At 40.6% G+C, this 25,383-nt stretch overlaps 10 protein-coding genes across 10 annotated transcripts, besides 1 other annotated feature; 5 read left to right on the plus strand and 5 right to left on the minus strand.

The window, feature by feature from the left end:
- Nucleotides 1-334: 334 nt before the first annotated feature.
- On the plus strand, nt 335-2,524 carry BEWA_054410 (hypothetical protein; the record flags this gene model as incomplete). The annotated part of the gene is made up of 1 exon (XM_004832780.1): nt 335-2,524. The coding sequence occupies one exon, from the start codon at nt 335-337 to the stop codon at nt 2,522-2,524; it is 2,190 nt and encodes a 729-aa protein (XP_004832837.1).
- Nucleotides 907-985: a microsatellite.
- Nucleotides 2,525-4,065: 1,541 nt separating the features above from the next.
- On the plus strand, nt 4,066-5,607 carry BEWA_054420 (conserved hypothetical protein; the record flags this gene model as incomplete). The annotated part of the gene is made up of 1 exon (XM_004832781.1): nt 4,066-5,607. One exon carries the CDS (start codon nt 4,066-4,068, stop codon nt 5,605-5,607), a length of 1,542 nt encoding a protein of 513 aa, XP_004832838.1.
- Nucleotides 5,608-6,490: 883 nt separating this feature from the next.
- BEWA_054430 (conserved hypothetical protein) lies at nt 6,491-7,963 on the plus strand (the record flags this gene model as incomplete). The annotated part of the gene is made up of 1 exon (XM_004832782.1): nt 6,491-7,963. One exon carries the CDS (start codon nt 6,491-6,493, stop codon nt 7,961-7,963), a length of 1,473 nt encoding a protein of 490 aa, XP_004832839.1.
- Nucleotides 7,964-8,653: 690 nt separating this feature from the next.
- On the minus strand, nt 8,654-9,130 carry BEWA_054440 (signal peptide containing protein; the record flags this gene model as incomplete). The annotated part of the gene is made up of 1 exon (XM_004832783.1): nt 8,654-9,130. The coding sequence occupies one exon, from the start codon at nt 9,128-9,130 to the stop codon at nt 8,654-8,656; it is 477 nt and encodes a 158-aa protein (XP_004832840.1).
- Nucleotides 9,131-9,779: 649 nt separating this feature from the next.
- Nucleotides 9,780-11,928, minus strand: BEWA_054450 (ATP synthase alpha chain subunit, putative; the record flags this gene model as incomplete). The annotated part of the gene is made up of 2 exons (XM_004832784.1): nt 11,617-11,928; nt 9,780-11,255 (listed from the first exon to the last, which is right to left on the minus strand). The coding sequence occupies exons 1-2, from the start codon at nt 11,770-11,772 to the stop codon at nt 9,780-9,782; spliced, it is 1,632 nt and encodes a 543-aa protein (XP_004832841.1). The 5' UTR covers nt 11,773-11,928.
- A 259-nt stretch (nt 11,929-12,187) lies between these two features.
- Nucleotides 12,188-12,496, minus strand: BEWA_054460 (cold shock protein, putative; the record flags this gene model as incomplete). The annotated part of the gene is made up of 1 exon (XM_004832785.1): nt 12,188-12,496. One exon carries the CDS (start codon nt 12,494-12,496, stop codon nt 12,188-12,190), a length of 309 nt encoding a protein of 102 aa, XP_004832842.1.
- Nucleotides 12,497-14,722: 2,226 nt separating this feature from the next.
- BEWA_054470 (conserved hypothetical protein) lies at nt 14,723-17,105 on the plus strand (the record flags this gene model as incomplete). The annotated part of the gene is made up of 4 exons (XM_004832786.1): nt 14,723-15,304; nt 15,455-15,879; nt 15,916-16,156; nt 16,203-17,105. 4 exons carry the CDS (start codon nt 14,723-14,725, stop codon nt 17,103-17,105), a joined length of 2,151 nt encoding a protein of 716 aa, XP_004832843.1.
- A 688-nt stretch (nt 17,106-17,793) lies between these two features.
- BEWA_054480 (ABC transporter, ATP-binding protein domain containing protein) lies at nt 17,794-22,365 on the minus strand (the record flags this gene model as incomplete). Its single annotated transcript, XM_004832787.1, has 1 exon — nt 17,794-22,365. The coding sequence occupies one exon, from the start codon at nt 22,363-22,365 to the stop codon at nt 17,794-17,796; it is 4,572 nt and encodes a 1,523-aa protein (XP_004832844.1).
- A 372-nt stretch (nt 22,366-22,737) lies between these two features.
- BEWA_054490 (conserved hypothetical protein) lies at nt 22,738-23,928 on the plus strand (the record flags this gene model as incomplete). Its single annotated transcript, XM_004832788.1, has 2 exons — nt 22,738-23,517; nt 23,581-23,928. The coding sequence occupies 2 exons, from the start codon at nt 22,738-22,740 to the stop codon at nt 23,926-23,928; spliced, it is 1,128 nt and encodes a 375-aa protein (XP_004832845.1).
- Nucleotides 23,929-24,157: 229 nt separating this feature from the next.
- Nucleotides 24,158-25,312, minus strand: BEWA_054500 (hypothetical protein). Its single transcript, XM_004832789.1, has 4 exons — nt 25,056-25,312; nt 24,954-25,018; nt 24,312-24,717; nt 24,158-24,278 (listed from the first exon to the last, which is right to left on the minus strand). The coding sequence occupies exons 1-3, from the start codon at nt 25,305-25,307 to the stop codon at nt 24,384-24,386; spliced, it is 651 nt and encodes a 216-aa protein (XP_004832846.1). The 5' UTR covers nt 25,308-25,312; the 3' UTR covers nt 24,158-24,278; nt 24,312-24,383.
- Between the last annotated feature and the right edge of the window lie 71 nt (nt 25,313-25,383).

Raw genomic sequence — 25,383 nt, forward strand, 5'->3', positions numbered from 1 at the left:
TAGGTTAGATGATTTGTAGGGAAATTGCTCATTTGGACATTTGTAGACAGATTTTCAGAACGTAGATAAGCTCAGTGGACATGTTTCAAACTCGATATTCTCTATCCCTTCGTACAAAGTAGGTCAATGTCATCCCTATAATACCATTAAACAAATTTAGGGGACCATATTACTCGTTGGGATTGGTACAAATGCTCTCTTTTACCCCCGAGATATTGTGCATGTAGGACCCCATCACTACTCACGATTCTTGCAGGTTTATAAATGGCAACAAGATCAACAGTGAAAATAGACTCGATCGGTGTGATTTGTTATTAATGAGAATACTCCTAAAATGGTAGAGAATATTAATACATCACGTGGCGGAGTAGACAACGTAACCATAGACGTTGGCAAGAGTCCAAAGGATCCAGATGTTACAACAACAAGGGACGGATATACATATTATCTAAATGGACATCATATAGCTGTCAAAGTGAACTACAATGATCCAAGTGAAGGATACAAGAAGTGCACTCATAGATTTTTAAATGAAAAACATGTGTCAAGTATAAAATGCCGTGGAGAAAAGCAAGATGGGTTCAATAAGGCAGTAAAGCACGTTTGTCAAGACGTTGTGGTTTATTTATGGGAACATGATGAACATCATCTTGTTCCGCTGTTGATTGCATTTTGTTCCAAAAGCGGGGTTGCATGTTATAAAAGGGATAGCCCAGACACAAATAGTTGGAAGAAAACGGAAGTAAAAATTTCTACTACACTTTCTCCTACGACAGTTACTACTGCTACAGCATCTACCACCAGTTCAGCTACAACTTCTGGAGGAACTACTGCCGCAACTAATGATACTGTTTCTACACCATCTATTGTAGATGTTACAACAACTGGTCAAGATTCTGATAACGATACTACTACTCTTACTTCTGGTCCTCTTACTACTCCCCCTATTGTTACTACTCCTAAAGTTGTCTCTACTGCCACTACTCCCTCTGTTGCCCATACTCCATCTCCTCCTTCGCCTCTTGTAGAGCCTTCGACAGTTCCCAATTCAACCCCAACTCAAGCTCCTAAACTTACGATAAAAGAGCTATTGGATAAAATGAGTGCTGATTTTAAAACTTTTATTTTGAAGGTGGATGCTGATGCACACGGATGGAAGTATCGTATTAATGGGCAGAATGATTCACCATTTGATATTAATGTAATGATGACAGTCCATGAAAACGATGTTTTCGAATACAAAAAGTTTGTTCACACTTATGTAGAGTTGCAAAAGCCTGTTAGATTTCTATCTACACGTCGCAAAGATAAACATATACCATTTGAAGATTCTTCTCTATACAAGGGGGAGTACTTGATGGCCTCAATTTACTACTGGACGGCAGATAAGACTCATAAAAGGCCCCTCCTTCTGGAACTTTATTCAAAAGACAAAAATCTCACTTACTACGTGCTTAATTATGATTCTAGTGAATGGGAAAAAATGCATGCACCAAAATTAAAAATTGGGGAGAGGCTGGACCTTCAGAACTGTGGTTGCAATAACGTTCATGTCGTTGACCTTTCTAAAACTCCTGAAAGTACAACAAACTATTTTTGCTCCAGTTGTCGAAATAATAACATTGTTGTCATGTGTTATACGTCTACATCCTGTAAATATTATAGACATCGCATTGGTGGTCATGGAAAAATATCTAAATTTACTGACGGAACAAATGAACAAGGCGGATTTGAACCTATGCCGAACATAAATGAGGTATTTGTCCACTGCTATCCCTCATCTAACGGAAGACCACTTCTTGTTCATATTCCAACCGCTGATGAAGAAAACCAGTGGTACAAGAGAGATAACATAAATAACAACATATGGAAAAAAGTAGAAAAATCAAAGTTGCCAAAAGGTGAAGATGATGTTTCAAAAATAATCGCTCTCATGTTGGATTCATATTCTTTAGGGATGACCCTCAACCTTACATATACTCCAGATATGACCAGTGGACATTCCTTGGATTATTCTATAGGCTCAGAGAAGTTTACATTGACAAAAGAGATAGGAAAAGACAGCACAAAGTTTACTCATCGTAGAGTAAACGGTCCATTTAGATTGTATAGAGTTGTATGCAGAGACCACGAAGTATATGGATTTCCAAGCACCGATGTACTTGATGCAGTTTGCGTGTATTTTTGGCCAGAAGATACGAATTGCCTTAGAGCTCTTGTAGTTGAAACATTATCACATTCTGGCGCACGCACATATTACAGGGAAACAAAGGACCATCAAACATGGGAAGTTGTGCCAAGATCAGGAGATAAATCTACAGAAATTAACAAACCCTTGCTCAAGGCGATAATGTTCCAGATATGGAATAAGGACGTTTCATCTTCTGCCGCAATAATTACGGCGGGAGTATTCTTTGGAATATTGCTCTTTGGAGTCATGATTCATGAGGGTATTAGCCTAGTTAGTCGACCCGGTAGGAGTTTGATTCTCAGATTGACTGGTGGATGGAAAAGATTTGACTAGATCATTTCAAGGTTGCATGCATGGTCTACTGGAATTGGGATACGGTCCGTTTATGAATCTAAATGTGCCATTTCCTACGCTTATGCGGAATACTTACATATGTATAATCTACCATTTAGATATTTTGGCTGGAAATTTTAAAAATTGCTTTATAATCTGATAAGACGTGTTTCCTGAAAACATGCTGAACTAACAGTTATAACTCTGCATTTACATCTTTTACTCTTTTAAACATTTGTGCACAGTTTTATTTCGTGGTTTATACTCTAATATTCGCCTTGGTGTCTGTTTTTTGGTCTAGTATTGCGATATCTGGGCCAGTGATCAAGGAAGGGATATCCAACCGTATTCCCTGGTACTTGCGGTTTCTGGAGATTAAAGGAATTTTATATTGAATAGCACGGTTTATTTTAATGGAATATAGTGAGAGAGATATCCAGATTCTCATATACCAGCGTATAAATTCGCCTTTTAACGGATGTAAAGTATAGCTATTACCCCGCGTTTCCATATTTAATCCATATATTCCCATCTTTTATAATTTGGTGTATGATTTAATAGCAGCTGATATGTTGTTTACAGCGCAATTTATGGCGTCTTGAAGTTCACTCGTATGGAAATGTCCGAATAATTCATGCAATACAACTGCCTATTTTTGGCGGTGATACAAGCCTAAAGCTTTGCACTCAGGTTCATTTGAAAATTTATCATTGAATATTCGGGAATAATGCACAAATACCCGTTACTGGCGCAAATTTATATCAATAACCATAACAGCTATTCACAACTATTGGATAAATAGTAGTTACGGTCCATTCGTTGGATTCACCGTATGGCATTTTACAGATCTATAATCAATGAATGGACCGTGGAACATTCGCTAAATCGGCATAACCGGATTTTACAGTCTGAAATGGTCAGAGGATTAATATAAGTAAACGTTTGGCTGAAAGCTCATCCTCTGTTAACTGCCAAAACCAGGCGAGAATTAGAGCCTATAACTGGCAAAAATAGATGTTCACGACAATAAAATCAAGACAGAATTGTATAAAGGAGGTAATGGTAATTTTATGGATTTTAAGCATCATTCCTAGAGAGATAGGCATTCCCATTCCTCTAGAAATTTAAAGGCTAAATGGGCATACTCGCGAATGAACAAGAGGGGTTTACATAGAGAAAAGATGGAAATTATGGTGATACGTTATAAGCTTTAGAATTAATTGTCTATGCCCATGATATCGACGATACACCTATGGGGTCTGGAATCTCTTCTTCTCGAATTCTCTTCGGCCAGGCTATTCATCTTGTCTAATAGAGTACATTTTTGATTTACACAAGATTAATAATAGAACAGAAGGATGGCGTGGTTTGTAGTACTATAGTTGCGAGGATAGACACAACTCTCTAATTGAGACATATCAGTTGAGAATGACTCTGAAATCTAGAGATCTCAAATGACTACATGGTAATACTATCGCACTTATTTCAAGAGTTTAAATGACTGGGCAGATGGGTCTGGAGTAGTCCTGAGAGAAGTTCAGATGAGCACTGGTTCAGAGAACGATCAGATGTCTACTAATTCAGCAGCACAGGCAAAGAGTACAGACACACAGAAGGCGGCAGCCTTTCTGGCTGGTCTTTCCTTGTACCAGATGATTCATGTTGCAATATCGGCCGGCAACTTTACGGTAGGAAGGTTTCAAATTCCTCAGAAATACGTCAGCCTGTACATTAACAGAATGATTATTTCGAATAGAGTCTTCTCATTGATTGGGATTATACTTACTACGGCCTATGAACAGTTTGATGGACCTGGTATTCCTAAGTTGAACATTGGTCTGTTTGGACTTCTATTATTATCTCACATAACCTTGTTTCTTACATATTGTTCAGGAGGAGCTCAGGGTCATATTACGCTATACTACTGGATTGTTGTCGTAGTGGCTTTTATCATTGGATTGTGTTTTGTGTTCACTGTTAAGTTGGCCAGTAATGCAATCATTTATCTTCTTGCGGCACTGCCCATATCCGGAATTCTGGCATCCTCCTATCACATATCGTTCATACTCATTTCTCAGTATTTTAACGTCTCAAACGTATATTACTGGTTGGTGTTTTGGCAACATATTTGTGCGATATCATTGATATCAGTTACCACCGTGATATGGGCATTTGCGTATGGAAGTGGTAGTCAACCTCAACAACAGCAACAACAAACAAATGGAGGTGGAGAGTTCTTGAAATCATTACACAATGCAATATCTCCACTATTATTGGTTGCATTTGGGTACGGTATACAGAACATGTTCTATCCCTCCGTGGCTCCATACAAAATCATTGGCATAGACAAGGGTTACAAGATTGATGTGGCGGTTTTATTCACGAGTGCTGTACCACCATTGATCTTCTTGGGTCTGATCTCCAAAGGAAAGGGTCCAAACAAGCCATGGAAGAATGATAATAATCAAGCCCAGTTGTGGCATGGAGCTTGGGCATTCTTCGGAATACAAGTGATTTGTGGAATACTCTTCTTTTCCACTCTGCATTACCCAAATAGTACTCTGCCAAGAAGTATAAGAAATAGCATTTGGGGTCTCGGATTCTTCACAGTACTCTACGATTTCTCCGCACAGATGACTAGATGTATAGGAAGTAACGGAGTTGATAAACAGAAGGGTAAATCCGCTGCTAAGATGAATACACTCAACTCCTTTTTGTACTCATTCACCCAGGTCATCTTTGCCTTTCTAGGAGACGGATATATTAGAACATATCGCAAAGCAGAGGAAAGTTCAGATTTATGGCCAACTGCTCACTATACCAATAAAAGAGCATTCTGGTTCTGGACCTGGAGTACAACAAAAGTGGCTTTAGGAACGCTAAAAGGCGCATTCAGCACAGATGTTAGGGCTGAGATTCTTGTTAAAAAGGAGCATCTCTTTATTGTATATGAAGATGGTCCACCTGAAGACGATGATCCCTTCTTTGATCTACCATTTATTCACAATACGGAATCCTCTAAAGATAATCACAGTTTCAAGGGAGTATACATTTTAACACATTCCTCCCTAACACAAATGTAGTCTTTTCACGACTTTGCAGTTTTACAACGCTAAAACACTCCTAACTCATTTCATTCTATGCTAGTAAAATTTACCAACATTCATAGTCCATAGAGAGCCTTGCAGATGCAGATTCCATCATGGCAACGCCTGAAGAATGAGAATGGAGGAGCATATAAGTCTACAGAATGGGTAACTAGGGGAGATTCTAACTTTGGCACATTTTGTAGATATGCCATCTTCCCTGCCAATATGCAAGCCTTATGTCCCAGCATCCCCATCCTAATTCATGAGACGTATAGTAACGGCGTATTCCGGAACTGCAAGGAAGAATGGGCTTCAGGGGGGAAGATTGAGGACTGGCCTATATCACCCGTAAAACTCAGAATTTGTGGCAGCCAGGCCGCTAAAGTGGTCTAAATATATGAATAAAGGTTTAAGGAGGTGATGAGATCAAAGGAAGAATACTAGAAAAAACGTTTAGGAAGAAAAGGAATTAAATTTGTATCAAAGAATAGACTGAGAAAACCTGGAGAGGAGCAAGCATGAGGAGGGCACACCGGTAGAATAAAATACGGAGATTACTTTAGGCATTAGTGAAAAATCTCAATACTGTGCTCTAAGGCGATTTCCAGGCAATGAGCTATGGGGTCTGGTAGATGTTCCCGGAGAGTCCTCCGAGTTTTTCTCATTCCTCCCTTTAGTTTTAAATGTACTATATCTTTACCTAGAGCCAATAGGATGGGTTATATGTTTGAAAATTTTCCAGGAGAATAGCAGTGTATTAGCCTTGTCTTTTCTTACTCACTCGGAAGGATGACGAGGACAAGATTCTTATCCTTCTACGAGACACATTTAGACTAGGGCCGGGAGATGATGTTAGGGGGTTATAAAAGGTTAAGAGATGACTGATACTGAGAAATCTGAGATGACTGAAGATTCTAAAGCTGGCCTGAAGAAGGCGGTGGCCTTTTTGACTGGCGTTACTCTCTACCAGTTGCCGTATTTGGCCATTTCTGCCGGTAAATTCACTCTTGGAAGGTTCAAGATACCGTCGAGCAACCTGAGTCTGTACATTAACCGGATGATTATAGCATACAGGATTGTCTCATTGATCGGAATAGGTTCTACAACGGCGTATATTCAGATGAATTGGCCAAAAAAGAACGAGTTGACATCACTACTATTCTGGTTGTATAATTTTTGCTTCGTCTTATTGCTGTTTGTCTATTGTATCGGTGGTGAGCTCGGTTACATTACGGCGTATTACTGGACGATTTCTCTGGCTTCACTCTTTTTTGGCTTATGCTATACCACATCTGTTGATATTGTTGCGGCCAATGTAGTCTGTCTTCTTGCAGCCTTCCCGCTTACTGGAGTTATTATTTCCCTCTACCACATTTTGTTTTTAACCATTGGCGAGTACTTTGGTATCCCTAATACCAACTACTGGTTGGTGGTAGTTCAGATGATTATCGCAATACTCATAACCGGGACGAACGCACTGCTGTTCACCATCGCGTATTGGCATGAGAAGGATGGTACTGGAGAATCAGGTTCTGGGTCTTCCTCTAATAATCAGAACAACGATGACTTCATGACAGCCCTTGCAAAAGCCTGGTCTCCAATTCTTTTAATCACTCTGGGATATGGTCTTCAAAATGCCTTTTATCCAGGTATAGCCCCTTACAAGTTGATTGGTCCTAATCTAGGGTACTGGATAGATTTAACTGTTTTATTCACCAGTGCCATACCGCCGCTCTTTATTCTTGTATTGAAGGAGAAAGAAATAGGTCCCAATACTTCATGGAGTCAAACTGCTGGATGGCACTGGTCTTGGCTATTCTTTCTTGTTGAGATTATCTGTGCAACAATCTTCATTTTGGCTCTTCATTATCCCGACTGGGGGCTTTCCCAAAATGTCCGGAGTAATGCGAAGCTTCTAGGTTTTTTAACTGTCACATATGACGGTTGCGTGCAGTTTACGAGAGCTATTGGTACCAATGGAGCTGACACGCAAGGAGAGCCAAAAAAAAGTAACAGTGCAATGAATACCTTCAACTCGTTTTCACACTCGTTCGCGCAGGTAATATTTGCATTTATGGGCGATGGGTATATGCGCATTTATTCTGAGCATGAGGATAACAGAGACGGTTGGCCAACAAGGCACTTTGGGATTCTGAGGTCTTTTTGGTACTGGATATGGAACTCTACAAAAATGTCATATCACATTTTAAAAACAGCCTTTACTAGAGATTTAAGGAGAGATATTCTCGGAAAGAATGTCCATCTCTTCATTGTTTATGAAGATACTTCACATGAATGTGAAGATGATCTATTTGACTTACCATTTATTCACAAGAAAAAATCTAGATAGTCAGTTTCAAGAGAGCATACATTTTCCCTAAGCTCTAGCCACAAATACAGTTTTGTCAACATTTTAAAACATTCGATTAACAGTCTTGTAAATTTTAGTTGCACTTTTACCACGCTTTAATGTAAAGGTTCACAGTGTATTCACCTTTAGAATACAAACTAGACCAAACTCACCACTGTTTAGCTTTAAACGCACATGTTAAATGTATCTACATCGCTTTAGATTTGTCATAAATTAATCACCACATTTTTCACTCCTACATGCAAGATAGATTTTGCTAAATAAATGAGGATAGCCAATATTTATGCCATTTTCATCCGTGCAAACGCTGTAACTGGATGTTATTTATTTAGTTAGTTTACAAAGACTGACATCCTTGGTAGTTTTGAACCGCCAAACACAAGCTTTCGTAAAAACAATGTCAATTTTCTGACGATAAAATTGCCTGTTTACACTGTCACTTGGACCGAATATAAAATTTGAGATAAAGCGAGTAATGGTAAAAATTGTGAAACTGATAAAGTCGTATCCGAAACCACAAAAATCTTTGAACAAGCCCGGTGGCAGGTGTGTCAATTGAAATGATTTAAATCCAGACAACCAACATTAAAGATGTGGCTATTGCAAACTTGACTTTAAATGAGAAATATCCCGAGTCGTTAAGATATAGACTCTAATGTTTAGTTAAGCTTATGGGTTTGAAGAATCCTTCATTCCTTCTAGTTTATTGTGATGCTCATCCTCGGCGATACTCTTCCAGGTTCCATCCACCTTCTCAAAGTATTCCGAGAGTTGATCATCTACGGTCAAAACAATCATGACAGGTTCTTCTTTAGTATGATAGATTCGTACCTTATTACAAATTTTGCCATTTTGTTCCTTCCAAAGGGTTTGGGAATTCTCGGAAACCTTTAAAAAGTGGTCACCATCCCTTGCAGAATAGTAGTCGTATTCTATTCCACAGTAGGAAATGTGAAAATTGTAAACGTTCGAGGGTGGATTTAAAATGTCAAACATTAGACCCTCACCTTTGACGGAATTATCAACTCCTGAACCCACAGGAAGAGAATTAAGACTAATTCCTTCTCCCGATTCCGAGGGCAAATTATCACCGCATTGACAGAGCCCGAAAGCGCATACAAAAATCAGAACATGCAGAGGGAACATTTTGAGAATTTTGTCCATTTAGACTGTCTCGATTCTCTTCCTCCTGGTAATGGGGTATAATAATGCAGTCTAGGAGTGCATTGGCCCTTCCCGTTCCTTTCGCGCATACTTTGCCATTAACAAGCGAAATTGATTAGTATGACAATGTAGTTTCTGTTAAAACACAATCTAGCCTTTCATTGTAGATATGGAAGCTCACCTGACTCTTCCAAATGCGTTATCCAGTAATAGTCATAGAATTTTAGATATTGAACATACCAGAGAGCAAAACATGATTTAATTTGGAAATTTAAAGGGGTATTCTTTTGACTTTGGGTCTCCCTCGAAAGATTATAGACCAACCCCTGTCTTGTGAACAGAGTACAAATACATGGAATTAAGGCACTGGACGATTTCTTTCATGTATTTCTCATAGGAAATGTCATTAAACAACCTAAAAACATACAACAACAGATGGGTTGTTCGCAGCGCCTTCCTTACCATGTGCATGCATGGCCCTTTGTGGCCATTATTTCAAGGACTGTGTAACCGCTGATCCCTGAAATCTAAAACTACCCTTTTAAATCTGTATATATGTAAAGACATGTATAAGATGGCCTATAAATGAACGTGTACCTGTAATTCATATAACAAACTGTTAAGTAAAATCTCATGCCTTCTTGAGATCACTGCTGCTTATAAAATTTTCGATAACTTGCTTGAGTCTAGCTTCAAGCTCTGGAGTCAACTGTCCCCCTTCCTCAATCTTCTTGAGCAGATCGGCTTGTTGTGTGTTCAAATGATCTATAAAGAGTGCTTCGAATTTCATGACATCCTTTGGATCGATTTTGTCCAATAGACCATTTACTCCACCGTATATGATGCAGACTTGGAGTGGAATTGGGAGAGGAGCGTATTGCTTTTGCTTTAGTAACTCGGTGAGAAGAGTACCTCTTGTGAGCAACTTTTGAGTTGCGGCATCCAAATCCGATCCGAACTGGGCAAAGGCTGCAATTTCTCTGAATTGAGCCAAATCCAACTTCATGGTACCAGATACTTGTTTCATTCCCTTGGATTGAGCGGCAGATCCGACACGAGAGACGGAAAGACCGACATTGATGGCGGGACGAACACCCTTGTAGAAGAGTTCACTTTCCAAAAAGATTTGTCCATCAGTAATGGAAATGACATTGGTTGGAATGTAGGCTGAGACATCACCAGCTTGCGTTTCAATAATCGGCAGAGCAGTGAGACTTCCAGATCCCTTGGCATCACTCAACTTGGCGGCTCTCTCCAACAATCTGCTGTGAAGATAGAAAATGTCACCAGGATAGGCTTCTCTGCCTGGAGGCCTTCTCAACAACAAGGACATTTGACGATAGGCTGTAGCCTGCTTCGACAAATCGTCGTATATAATAACAGCATGTCTTCCGTTGTTTCTAAACCATTCTCCCATTGCACATCCGGTGAATGGAGCCAAGAATTGCAGTGGAGCTGGATCAGAAGCTGTAGCTGCAACGATAATTGTATACTTTAGAGCATCATGCTCCTCCAAAACCTTTAGAATCCTAGCAACAGTGGATCTTTTTTGACCAATTGCAACGTAAATGCAATACATTCTATCCTTTTCATCCAAAAGTTCATTAGCAGCCTTTTGGTTAAGGATTGTATCGACAGCAAGAGCAGTCTTTCCTGTCTGCCTATCACCGATGATGAGCTCACGTTGCCCCCTTCCAATTGGGACGAGTGAATCTACGCACTTCATACCAGTGGTCATGGGTTCATGCACACTTCTTCTGTCTATGATACCTGGTGCTGGAACCTCAACTCTGCTAGTAAGCTTGGTCTCTACGGGACCTTTTCCATCAATTGGCTTTCCAAGCGCATCTACGACACGTCCCAACATCTCTGGACCAACTGGAACGTCAAGAATACGATTGGTCCTCCTCACAGTATCACCCTCAAGGATGGATCTATCGTCACCGAAAATGACCACACCGATGTTATCTGTTTCCAGATTTAAAGCCATTCCAGCTACTCCACTTGAGAACATGACGAGCTCTCCAGCCTTGACCTCCTTTAGACCATAAATACGGGCAATACCATCTCCCACATTAATCACGTTTCCGACATCCTTTACGTCCTTCTGTATATAGGAATGAAGATGGGCATGAATGATGAGGATTTTGCAAGCGAAATGTAGAGCACAGGACCAGAGTGAGCCTGGCAAGTGTGGGCGGCATAGGAGACAGCATCTCAGAGAACGACGAGAATGGACTCGAGACTAAGCCAAGGCGCTATCACGCCTCGTTGTAGCAGGGTTATACAGTCTCCATACTTGGCAATGCGAATATGAAAGCTCCTATACTAACGTATACTCGCAAGATTCCTCTATTCGCTTCGCTCGTGGAGTCGCCATTCTAGAGACTCCCTGCGGTCATCTGGCGTTAGCAGTCGCCCAGAGCTCCTGCTAGAGCTCACTATTCCCTAGTTCACATTAAACAAACCTGAGTGTCCCATCCGGCGATGCGGCTTTGCAAGAGTTTTGAGATTTCTGCGGGTGAAATCTTTGCGGTGGAAAATCCTTGTGCGCCTAGATGATGTCTATAGGCTTGGGCGGTTTTGGAGGCGAGTGGCCTTGTGAGTTTTTGAAGAATCCTCATGATTCCTTTATATTCTTCCCTTAAAGCGACTTTTAAAGGCGATGTTGGCTTCAAACGACGTCTAGAAAGTCTCTAGGGACCCTTTGAAGCTCTTTATTGGGAATTTACCACGAATTCCTCTTGATTTGCGTGCTAGTGCTAGCCAAGTGAAACATTAAGTGATGGGCGGAGGGAGGAGCTCCTGGGCGACGGACGACACACAGCCCCACCACTACTGGACACATCGCTTGCACTGTAGAGCGCAAAAACAAAGACTAGAGACCAAAAGTTTACTTTGCACGCCATAGGCTGTGCAGGTGGCCAACATGAATGGATATTAAATAGACACAGTGACGGTGACAACCCCGAAGAATGACAAGCAACTTGTTAATTACACCGGGTGTCAACTACAAGGCACTTGTGCGAATGTGGCTGTCTAGTACCTTCTGCCACGTTCAAAGTCCCGGAATTCTTGTCTATAACCTCCGTCATAGTTGTGAAATCTTCCGTCACTTTCGGCTCCTCGGACATAGTCGCCACGAGGTCCAGTGACTCTGATCGCCTTCTTCTTGTTGTTCTCCAAGACAACGTCCAGCTCGACGCGTTCCTCCTCTCTCAGTGACCTGAAGCCGTTGGCATGGATTTCGCTCTGGTGGACAAAAACGTCCTCGCCATTGTCCAGGGTGATGAACCCGTAGCCCTTTTTAGGGTCGAACCATTTGCATTTACCAGCTGTCCTCGGCATATCGCTCTGGTTAGTTTGACGCCCAAACGAATGGTCTTGGCCTGGTGATGGTCACGAGAGTAGTTGCTGGGCCAAGTTGCTCCTGGATATGCGCGCATGCGCGGCTGTTTTTTGTTTCTCTGATTAAACAGAGATGGTTGTTGATAGTACTTGCGATAAGAGCCAGTACTACGGTTGGTAATGGGTGAGAATTTTTGTTTGGTGAAACGGTGATTATAAAGATGGAAGTGTGGTTAGTGACATAATTTTCAATAGCTAGCCACAGTATCTTGTTTCTCTTCTGGGGTATCGCTTTTTACCCTAAATTGGTGGCAGCAGCTGGAATTTGCTGCAGTTATTGCCGTACTGTAGTTGGCTCTTTGCTGGTCTCCAGGGTTCTTGTTGCTTGGCTGAGTTGGCACACTGCAGATTCCTACACACATTTCTACTGATTGCCGTATTTATGCGTCAATACATGGCTGTTACGGTCACAAACATCGTCGCCTGGCTTCATGCCATCATCTCTGTCTCTGCATCCATTCGTCCAAGTGGCCGTACAGTGACCGCTATAGATGTCAATACCAACTAGATACGTATAAATGGACCAGAAAACGAGAGAATCTGTTAGGGACATAAGAGGAGTTGCTAGGGTCCTGGTGACTGTTGTCCCTGCACCATCCGCGTTCATCACTCAAAATTTTCTACGCCACAGCTACAAAGAGCAGTTTTGAGTTACACAGTATCCATTTTATGGGTTGGATTTGCGGATGCTTGGTTTGTAAAGCCAAGTGTGTAAGAGCTGACTGATTTGATCAAAGTGACAGTAAATCGCAGAGTTTGGAACATGTTTCCAGGATAATTTCACATTTTAATGAGAGTTTGCGGTATATTCATGGACAAAAGCTCTGAGACTAGGGAAAAGAATACAGTGTGTAGACAACTACACCTTCCAGGTACGTGTATATGCGTGTTTTCCGGACAAGATGGTTAATTGACAAGGCAAGGGATGGAATATAGCCTAGGATGAGCCATGTGATTGCTTAAAGGGGTCTGAAAGCCGTTCAACTACCGACGGATGAGAATGGTTTCGTAGCTTTTGGAGATGTATCTGCATGGGCTATCACTAGGGAACACGGAGATTCTCAGCGTTTAGTTGTCTATTTTGGACTATCTTGAGATGGTAGGAATGAAGTACAGAAGGACTCTGATCATGGATCTCTAGAGGGTGTTCCATACGGTCACCCAGTGAGCTACTTGTGAGGGAGGATGAGGAGTAGATAGGAGACTACTCATGGATCTCAGAGTTTTAAAGGATCTTAAATATAGTTGAGAATGAATGTCTCCGAAAGATATAGATATAAGGATCAAATGCACAGAGAAGAGTAAAAGGAAGGGTCGTGGAGGAAATTGGTTAGTTGAGGATAGGCCGAATCTTAGAGGTAGGTGAAACCTGAACCTCTGAGACAATGCCCATTGTTACTGAGAATACCAGATCATGTCCCTACATCACCGCCTCCACCTGTTCTTCCTGGACCTCAACGAACTGCTAGTTATATAGGCGGCTATAGGAGTACTACTGATTTTTTTTTGGTCTACCTGGAGCTGCTGGAGTAACTACTGCCCAAAAGGGTGAAAAAGGTGAACTTGGTGCCCCTGAACCTCCCAAGTCTGCTGCTCAAAAAACCCCTCCTAAAACCTCTTCTGATTGGGAAGTAATCACTGGAATAGTCTCTTCTGTTCTTGGTGTATCTGCCTTGGCTTGTTTTGCAGGATATAAGTTCTATACGAAATATAATGGAGACCCCTGGGTTAGACAGGTTTAGGAGTCTAGGAGGTACTCTAGATACTAACTTGGGTACTGAGTAGTTGGTCTAATGGACAATCTTGTGGATATATTATGAGATTCTAGGAAAATGGTTTTAAGATTATCTCTGGAAGTATCTTACGGATCAGTAAATATGAATGGACCCTTCTCCAAACCTTTAACCCCAAAGGGATAACAACGGAAAATCTACATAAAGATACTAAGGACAGATTCCTTTAGATTACATATCTTGTTCTTGCTATTGAAACGCTATCCACCTTATTACCCTTAGCCAATCATTTGATTTATTTGAACCTGTTAATACTAATTAACCATCTTCTATGGACAGCAGCCACATTTACATATTCAGGCGTTCCATCCTCTACATTTTATTTCCATAAAATCTGCACTAAAATATACCTATCTATAGGAAAATTATCGTGATGTCTCACTATTTGGATCCCTCGTCCGGCGAGGCTCTCGATCAGCGTCTGGAGGTCATCTCTTGGTTGACACTGTCGTACTTTCTAAACCTCTTTTTTCTCTTATTCCAGTCAGTTGGACTCATACACTATATGTACATTACACAAAAATGGTTTGCTTATATATCATTTCTTGACTTATTGTGCCTAATCCACTGGATTGCATCTACAATGCCAAAGATGGTCGGTTACAAGGGATCTACCTGTTGGGTACTTTACAGCAGAATATTAACGTTAAAGTCCTTTTTAATATACTTTTGGATTTTACCATCGCAAGTTATCGCAGAGGGTGTCTTCATTCACTCTCCGGGTGGAGCAACGCTGGAGATTATGCTCTTGCTCCTCCTTACACCTACAATGTATATAATCTTGGCATTTAGCGCTGGAACACACTTATATGGTATGAGCGCTATTTCAACAGAGAGGCTAATACACACTGATATGATTATTCATGTTGTTTTTGACCTGCTGGATATTATAGATGTTTTCCACAAGTTTTCAATAGACTATACTACTGTTGGAAATTCTTACGTTTTTTACAGGGTATGTTTTCTCTTTTACAACTTTTCCGTCACTGTTATTTATATCTATGGAGATGAAATCTCCAATGCATCTAATGATCTGGTATACACAAAAATCTCTTAAGCTTTACTAGATCATCTATTGAAGGGACAGAAATACACGAATATTTAGGTCTTCTGTGGGATTTTTTTGGCAGCTCCGATATTTTTGCATGGGTACAGCTTCCCATCAATGAGTGGATCTTCTAGGATTAACACGAATCCTGTCCTTCCATTTGGTGTAAATACTGAAAATGACATTTATTTCTGCAGAAAGTACGCTGCAATCGTTGGGATTTGTTTTGTAGATATGCCCTTTTTATTCATAAGGGTATATGCATGGCAATCTTCCATCCATTACACTGCTTTTGCTCCATTTATGTTAAAGAACTTTTGCTTCTTTTTTCTACAAGCTACTAGGATAAGGCATTCTTCAATCGGTATTAAATCGCAAGAGTTGTTTCAAAAGCATGACCAAAGGAAGGAAGAGGAACAGGAGTTGAGACCGCCTCCGTTTCGCGGCAGTTTGCCTCGTATAAGCAAGGATCTATTTCAAGGGTAACTTTTTTCCTGTTTAGAACGTATACCTTATAGGGTGCAGACGAGTGATCGATTAAATGGCCTGCCAGAAAACTTCCTGGTTGATAACATCAAGTTTAGGCACCTGCTTCAAAAGATCATGTTTATGTTCAATGTAGGATTCAAAGCTGATTTACCACACATGTTGGATTCTCATTTGGTGTTTTCATTTTGGCATAGTGTATTACTTACACTCCCTCATGTTATACACACAGTTACAAAGTGCTCCATTCTTGTGGTAATGTATCACCTAGTTGTTGTAGGTTTTCCTTCTATTTATATCCATTCATGCAAAAATTTAGGGCGATGAAATGAAGGATATAAGTCAGATATTCGGTTTTGAGGGGATTTGGAATATTGGAGAGTCAGAATCATATGATACTCTCCGTATTGTTATAATCCTCATAATTACATCGGGAGTTATGGCCTTTTTAACCTGGATATTACTTGGACCCTTTTTGGATGCTCTTTATCTGGCTTTCTTCTTGGTAGTACGTTTGTCATCATTTACACTTGCCTTGGTTACACTTTCACGGTTCAATAAATACGCACAAGTGCTGGTGGTAATGTCAAGATACGTTGGAAATCCCATAGATTATGTCTTTTTGATTCTGGGAATTAGCCCTTTTGTGAGCCTTTTGAACCATCTTTACCCATTTTTATGCATCGCACTTGGGAAGAATGTTATTTACTTTATCAATCCATCGACATACAATAAAAGATCTCGCAGACTTCACGATACATTTATGCTTATCAACAACACTCTTGCCCTGGGTGCATCGATTGAACATGATGAAACATGCAAAGTATCGTTGGCTTCTCTCATTCTTCTCACAAATGCTCGTAATATGACTGCAACATTTTCAAGTTATTCACTTTTGGTGGGCCCAAATTTGATAAAATCGCAGAGGTTACATTTTGGTTTGTTGAATAGTCACAAACGTAAGCTTATTGTGCGTTTGATTTTATCTACATTTTGTGTTTACCTTGTAAATGTGCACACTGAGTTGCCATACACATTTGCAACGACAGTGTTTATTTTTGACGTATTGTTTACGGCATTTTACATTTTTTATACAATGATACAAAGAGAAATTGCCTTGGATGCCATTGAACTCCAGCTGATTTCTCTTGACATTATGAATGGTTCTAAAATTGAGGGAATTTATAAAAAGTATTCCAAAAACGAAAAGTACAAGATTTGAGCACACCAAGGAATCTGTATATTACAGGATAGGATTAACTCAATGAACAGAAGATAATACATCGGTAAAGTCGAACTATAGTTTTTTATCATAATTTTTCAATTAACAGTTGCATTTTTCGAATACACGCTAGAGGTTTGAATTTTTAATACATGCTTATTACTCACCAACTGAGACATTGGAAAAGGGAAGTGGAAATTGTTATGGGATAATATATAAGGTGCATAAAGGTTAAGCCAACCAAAAATGGAAAGGGATATATTATGGAAATGAAAGAAGGGATTATTTTAACCATAACTTCTCCAGATGGTTCCGGTATATTTATCAAACTCAAACCCGAAGGTAATTTGAAGCATTAAGTCTAAAAGGATAAACTTAGGTGATATTAACAGTGCTCTGTATGAATATTATGAAGCTTCAGTATTTTACTGGGTTTCATACAGTGGAAATTAATGGAAGTGTTCAGGTATAACTACTATCAGTGGACCATGGAAACATTCCCTACCTATTCTCTCCTCATAAACATTGCACAATAGTGCTCCTGCCAGACCCATAGGTTATAGCTAGAAAACATACGATGAAATCCAGAAATTGATATAATAGACTTATAAGTCAGTAGTTTGGGGAACGTTTATTAAAGCGTAATCGTGAATTTGAAATTAAAAACTGAAACTAAGCTCTTGCTGCGTTAATTATTCTCTGAAATACAATCCTCTATAATCTTTGATAGAGAATCACTATTTGCAAGGTCTTCAGTCTTGCAGGTCCTAATGAGAGAACCATTATGGAATACCCAAACTGAAGTGCAAAAGCGTAACATACTCACATCATGAGCTGCAATAAAGGTTGTACAATGTCCAAAATGTGTCTTGATTAAATCATAAATGGGGATCCCAATTGTAGCGAACGAGGTCTCATGTTCATCCTCTGGAGGCTCATCAACCAAAAGAACCTTGAAGAATTCCCTGTAGAGCACTAGTCTCGCCACTGATAGTGTACGTAATTGTGAGTTTGACAGTGCTGATCCATAGTCAATGTTCACACTGTCTGCAGAAGACTCATGTGGCTTTAAAGTAGGCCCATAGTATACCCTCTTGTAATACCTTGGCATATCCTTGTGGTAATGGTCAGGTATAATGACTGTGTCAAGGCCCTTTCCACCTGGAAGATTCATTACAAACTTTAGCAAGCCACAACTATCCAAGGCAGTTTCAATATCAGCATCTTCAAATAACATTCTAGGGTCAATGAATCTGCGAACAGTCCACCCCCTGAATACAAATGGCAATTGAGGAAGAACACCTATAATCTGCCTAGTCACATTCTTTGGCATATCATTCAAATCACAACTGTCTAGAAGGACAGAACCACCTCTGTTCTCCGCAAGGTTCTGAAGTACTGACAACATAGTAGACTTTCCTGCACCAGTTCTACCAACAATACCGACAATATCAGAAGTGTGAGCTGAACAAGTAACATTCTTGAGAATGGCATGCTTCTCCTTAGACTTGCCAGACGTCACATGTACACTGACATCTCTTAGCTGTACTCTGACTTGACCTGGAACTGCATACTTGGAAATGTCAAGTATATTAACCTGGTGCTTAAAGAATAACATTCTGAGACTAGTACATCTAGCAGCTCTTCTCTTGGCATGCTCATTATAACGTCTTCTACGAAGGGAGTCCTTAATATTTTCATCGGATGGGCTTTCATCTCCAATTGATGCAGAACGATCAACAATAACATCGGTCTGATGAATGTTCCTTTTCTTTTTAAACTTGACCTCTGCACCAGGAAGGACAAAATTTTCGAACCTCCTGATTGATCCCATGTAAAGTTCTAGATAGCAATAAAGTCTGAGGAAATTGGAAAATGTGCCAGTCAGACTCAAGAAGACAGAATATGCCATGGCATAATAACCAACCTTGATCTCCACGCCAAAATAACGTGAGCGGATGATAGGGAAGAAGAGAATGAATAGCGCCAATGGCGCGAGTAGACACTTGAAGGCGATAGAAGTACCAAACATTGCAGAATAGGTTAGGTAATCGCACCTCAGGTTATAGTCTATATGTTCAAACATGCTATGTATCAACTCCCATTCCTTTTTAAAACTGCGATATATAGGTGATCCAACTATAGCCGTCTCAATTATGGCATTGATTTGACTAAAAGATTCCATGGAAGCAAGATATGAGTGCTTGCATGACTTGACAAAATAGTAAACAAAGTACCTCAGAATGATGAAGCAAAGTATAACAGCAATTGGAGTAGACCACGGCATCATGAAGAAGAGTGTCAACGTATGGACCACAGTCTCAATCGACAAAACTGATGAGTCGTGGACGAAATGGCTAATCTCAGTGTCAATGTAGAGCGTCTCATTGTAGAAGAATGTGATTACACAACCCAAAGACTTCTTTATTGCCAATGCTGCAGAATTATTGGTAAAAACAGAGTCAATGCAATATTCGTGGATTCTCCTAGATACATTAAAAGAGGCCTTTGTCATGGCAACTATACGGAAGAAAGCTCCGATCATGACAGCGATGGAAAGAACAACAACCCATTGTAATGCCTTAATACAGTATTCTTTAACATCCTCCAGTGACACTGTTTCTCCATCATGTTCATTAGCATAATCAAGGATAGAGTCGGATATCTTTGAGGTAATTACAAATTTTGTACTATCCAATGTTGCAAAGGTAAACGTAAGTATAAAGAAGAGCATAATGGACCAACCCGCCGCACGGAAATAAACCTTGTATGGTTTGAAGTTCTTGTTCTTTCCACGTTTAAAGTTGATCCTATCATATAACATCTGAACTGTTGGAGAGTCGGAATATCTAGACTCCGTAGACCTCCTTCGTCCAAGTTTGGTAAAATCATCCGAACTGCATCTTTTGAGGATATCACGTGATACAGATGAAAGCTTCACTCTATCGAAAGAAGGTTTTGGAGGCTCAATATGACCAACTTCATGCTCTATCAAAGACTTGAGTTTGTTTTCTTGGATAAGAGTCTCATTCCTCAATGCGTACATCGGAGCATCTGGGAATGACTCCGATGACTCGGATGATACACAAGCTTCCAAAATACGCCTTGAGATGGTTAGTACTGTGGCAACATCACCCTTTGTCAATAGTCCACCATTAACACTAAAGAGATTCCTAAAGATTGTCCTCGCCACAAACGGGTCTAGTCCAGTGAAACAGTCATCCAGTACTACAAGGAAGGAATGGTCAGATGCGCTTTCTCTATTAGTCTCGCTAAAGATGAGGTAGGCGTAAATGGCACGGGCAAGCCCAACTCTGACTCTCTGACCTCCACTGAGAGAGTAACCATGTTCAGAAATCTTACGCATGTCACCTCCTTCCCAAGTGGATATGTCATGCTCAAGTTCAATAGCCTTCAGAACTGTCTTGTAGATATCCTCATCAAATATGTGACCAAAAGTAATGTTAGACTTAATGGTACCCTTTTGTAGCCAGACATCCTGAGAAGCATAGAATATTGGCATGTTGGTAGATAGAGGCAGTGCAGCCATTGATCCTTCAACAAGAGTCATGTCACCAAGGATAGCCTTGACAAAGTTGGTCTTACCAGAACCTTGAGCACCAGTAATGATGGCAAGGTCACCAGTGTTGAGGACAAAGTCAAGGTCTCTCAGACAAGTAACACCAGTATTGTCTAGAAGATCCTTCCTGCTATTTACCCACGCAAAGGAGGCCTTCTTGAACATCACAACTAGGCCTTTTGGCAGTGTCTTCTCTTCACCAGGTAGTGCCTCTGGCAAAGGAGTATCCCCAGTAAACTTGTTATCCGGAAGATAAAAGTTTGGAGAACAAGTTCTGAAGAAACGTTCTACTCTTAAGAACGAATTTAAAGCACATGTTAACAATCTCAATTTCACAGGCACCAAATACAATGGGCCAATGATCTTCATAATAACAAAGATGGATGCCAAGAGTCCCGAAGGATCAATGCTCTCAACGTTGGTGGCGTCCTTAACTTGTCCGACAAAGTCAGTGACCAAGATGATAATGTTCACACACATGATAGATGTCATGAAAACCTTGTTGACGAGTGATAAAAAGAAACGGATGAATACCAACACTAGCTCGTCGTTTCTAGTCTCAGTTATCATATTATGACCGATGTCATCCAGTGACATTGTCTCAACCAGCTTCAATGAAGAGACAATGACCTCATTGGCCCTTGCAATTTTGTGATCCCTGATACCCAAGTAGTACCTCATGAGGAAACCATTTGTAATCTCCACAACAACCATGCATACAACAAAGGAAAGGGAGACCGATAAAATGTTCAAAGATTTGACATGAAATTGGCTGTTCATGAGAATCATGCCGTAGATGAACGCAGTCAAAAAGTCAATCATACCCGTAATGAATTCCACAAAGAAGGGAATGTAGTACGAGTCGTTTAGCACTAGAGGATATATTTTGGGAACGACCTCATTGTTCTTGTAACGCCTTGCCCGGCACAAGAATGGGTCGTTGGAACATTTATCCTCTCCAGAACAACCATGAATGATGCTCTTGCAAGCGTCAGGGTTGTCAGAGAGATGCCCAAACAGACTCCTTCTGTAACAGAGTCCATGCTGAAAAATTGTAATACGGATAGAAGAGTCCATTATAATGGCAAGTCTTTGCACGTAGTAGTTGATGTGGTCCATGCAAACGTCCTTGAATAACTCAACAGCGATGATAGAGAATGCTAGAGAGAGTAGTGTAATGAGTTTGAAACCTTTTTTTGGTAGTAAACCCAGAAGTTTATGGAGAAAGAGTGCAACTGTCATTCCGATACCATTCATTACCATTACGCCCACTATAATACCAACCAACCTCTTCCAAAAGGTTAGCCAAATGGCCCTTGCCAGAATGTGTTTGACTGGCTTCTTGGCACCTTTTTTCTTTTCTTCTCCAAGAGACTCAAAAGTCTCAATACTGGCTATCCCATCACTGGTATGCTTAGAAAGAATTGGTTGCCAGTAGAGTATCTGATCAGCGAATGGAAGTGGGTGGAGCATATAAGGGTCAAAGTACTTTTCTGCAGTGGCCTTGATCCATTTATATGCCCATATGAAAAATACAAAGCTGAAGATTCCCTTATCATCAAAATAGCGAAACTTTTTGCCATCCGGCGTAAGTGTCTTTTTCAGAGTGAGGGAAGGTTCACTCTCCCAAAAGTGATGGGCATGGACTTCCGGGGTTCTATCCCCTTTATCTACCATCATTCTCAAAGCATAATCTCTTATACGAATGTCTATACCTGTCTATATGCTTGGAAGAATAATTCTGGTTAGAGAAGTCAAAGGTACTATCCTCCTGTCTCGTCTGACATGTACTGTCTAGTCAATAAATTACAACAATACATGGTCAAGGAAAACAAAGAGTCCAATATTTATCGAGTTAACATATATCAAGAAGAATAAAGGGTGTTCCGTCTCAGCCCCTATTTGTGGGGGGTTTTACAGGACCAGTCTCAAACCTTACGATTTAGCAATGAGGGGCCGCCACGGATAAAATGGCCTAGTTTATGAAGGAATAGAGATAAAAGACACATAAAAGGTGAGAAAGTGAAGAAGCACCGTCCTTACCCGGGCACGATGTGGGTATCCTCGTCAAGACTTCGTATGGCAATAGCCAGGTCAAAGAAGGCAATGGAGGATAGGAAGAAAAATGCATATGAATGTTTTAGAAAGGTGGTCCATAGCACCCGCAGGTGTGTCTTAGTGTTGGTTGCCTACTGCATGGCACCTGTTACCGGTGTTACTCTGCTTATTGAAAGTGTCCTACATAGCGAGAACATTGCCGCTAAATGTTACTCGTCGTATATTATTGCTGGTTCCATCTCTACTATCGTATCTCTCATTCGCCTGAAAATGAGCTTCAGTGCCTTGGTAATTTGCTTCTGGCTACTGATCCCTACTCTGGTCATGTTCGTCCCAGTCATATGTTTTGGTAATGGACAAATAGCCAAGATTATCTTCATCATTCTTTGTGGAATAGTTGGAATTCTTGAAGCGCCTGTCCTTCAGGTGTCCACGTTTATGACATCAAAGCTATTCCTAAATTCTGCAGCTTCAACTCTCTATTCCGGCTACCCGTTTGGGTCTATCTCCATGGGACTGTTCCAACTAATCATGGAGCACATTATAGGTACCAGTAGCATTCCTCAGATGAGATTGTGCGCGACCCTGTGCTATGGAGTCAGAGTAGTCGTCGGAATTTTCACAGCCTTCTGGGTCACCTATCTCCACATTAGGTATGACGAGCGTGTCAAAGAGGAGGAAAAGAAGGCCGTAGAAGAGAAAAATAAGAAGCAAAGCCAGGAGAATACTACTACTGGTGCTAGTACCAGCACTAACAGCAGTGAACCAACAAAGGTAAGATTGCTAGGCAAGGTCATAGTGGTTGTGCCGTATTATTCACCTCGTCTTGTTATACAGACCGTTGGAACTCTCCTGAGGGTGTTCTTTCATCCCTGTCTCATACCGTTCCTTATAGATTTGTCTAACAGAGAGAAGCTTGTCATCTCGCTGTCTTTCATGTTCTGTGACTTTATAGGCGTAAATTATGCCAGCAATTTTGATGAAACCATTGACCCATCTGAAAAGACTCCTTCTCAGTCTCATTTTTTATTTTTAATCACAAGGGATTTGACTCTTCATCTTATATGGATATCAACTATTTCCCTGGTCTCATTTATCGTCTGGAACATTTGGACCTGCAAATTTGAATTAACCAACTCTTCGTTCTTCCTCCTCCTCTTGGCTTTCATAATGTGCGAATACTAGCCATTCATTGCTCACCCAGCAGACAGAGGTTATTGGCAGTAGAAACCATCCCAGCTGATATAGCTCTTGAAACTCCTTGATATAGGAAGTAAGTATCCTCATATAGCCACGGTAATGTAAGCGAAAGATGAGAATTCCGATGGGATCGCGGAGACCCAGGTTGACTTCCAAAATTATGCCATACCCTAATCTGCAGAGAGAGCATGCTTGCTTATACATCCAAAATAGAGCTTTATTACTTATCTATGTAATAGATCCATCTACTTTTTTAACTGTTTCATAAATTCGCGATTTTCTCGCTTATGCCAGAGCGTCTTGTGCTTGTCTAACAACATTGCGATCCATCCCTCCTAGGACATTATTTAGAGTGTTATTACACTTACTTTTGACAAGAGTAACCTTGGTTCATCAACGAGGTGTTCATTTAGTTCTATTAGTTCATCTATAGATGTTTATTACGACTGTTTTGTGAGTGGTAAAATTCGAGTGTCCAACACAAAGTGTCCAAGAGACAAAATTTTGGAGGAGGAATGGGACACGTGCATGCAAAATTTATGAGGAAACCTACACTTTACAACATGTTCAGTCAGGTGTATTTCGTGCTCAACATTGCCAACTTTAATTGTACAAACGTGCGTATCTTCTCCTTTTTTCGTTCTTTTGCGTTTACCGCGTGAATTTGTGCGTATTGCCGAGAGCACATTTTGGTTCAGTATGACCTCTACATCAAATTCCAGCTCCATTGACTTTACCACTTGATGTGTTTCATTTAGACCGAAGATGACTACCCTGCATGCTCGTGTTTACTGGAGATAATGGATTCAATGGAGCTCATCCAGTGACCACATGTGAGGGGCTTTCTGGGCTATTCACTCGTCCTACTGACTGCTGGAGCTTTTATCTGCCGCAACAAGACTCTGAATTAACTGCAGGAATGCCCAGAAATGGACAAGTAACACAGAATGAGTGGGTATAAAAAAAGACAGAAACGTGGCCCAGTGGCCATGTGGATGCACAAAACGTACCCATTCTGCAGCTTGTAGTGGTAATAGTCGCCATGAATGACCTTTTCGGATTCCTTGACGAGAATCTGCAGGAAATGAGATTTTTTGGCGAGAATGACTTACAGAGTAACTCAGGGGCGCCAAATCGGATATTTTACAGCTTCCATTTAGGAGATTTGCAGATTCCTCATCATTTATACCGCAAGATTCAGCCAGTCCAGCAATTACGACGCCTGGGTCAAGGAATTCCAGGTTTCCGATCGTAGCGTCAGGTTCGCGCCCATCCTCGGCGCCTATCGCATCGATTCCAGAGTCAAAGGAGAGTTTAGAGACAGTATATTCTCCATTTCTGTTTTTCAAGAGTACAAAAGACATAATGTGTATGGCACATGAATAGACATTGTGGTGACTGAGTTTACAGATGCTACAAATTAAAGGCAAAAACGCCGTT

This window comes from Theileria equi (assembly GCF_000342415.1).
Source record: "Theileria equi strain WA chromosome 4 map unlocalized gcontig_1105316255039, whole genome shotgun sequence".
NCBI classification, from domain to species: Eukaryota; Apicomplexa; class Aconoidasida; order Piroplasmida; family Theileriidae; genus Theileria; species Theileria equi.

Excerpts from the sequence above, each read along its gene's own strand:
- BEWA_054500 (XM_004832789.1), bottom strand. The coding sequence starts at position 25,307 with ATGTCTTTTGTACTCTTGAAAAACAGAAATGGAGAATATACTGTCTCT. Across the intron at positions 25,019-25,055 it reads TGGCGCCCCTGAGTTACTCT|ATTCTCGTCAAGGAATCCGA; the intron begins GTAAGTCATTCT and ends CATTTCCTGCAG. Across the intron at positions 24,718-24,953 it reads CACTACAAGCTGCAGAATGG|GGTAGTCATCTTCGGTCTAA; the intron begins GTACGTTTTGTG and ends ACGAGCATGCAG.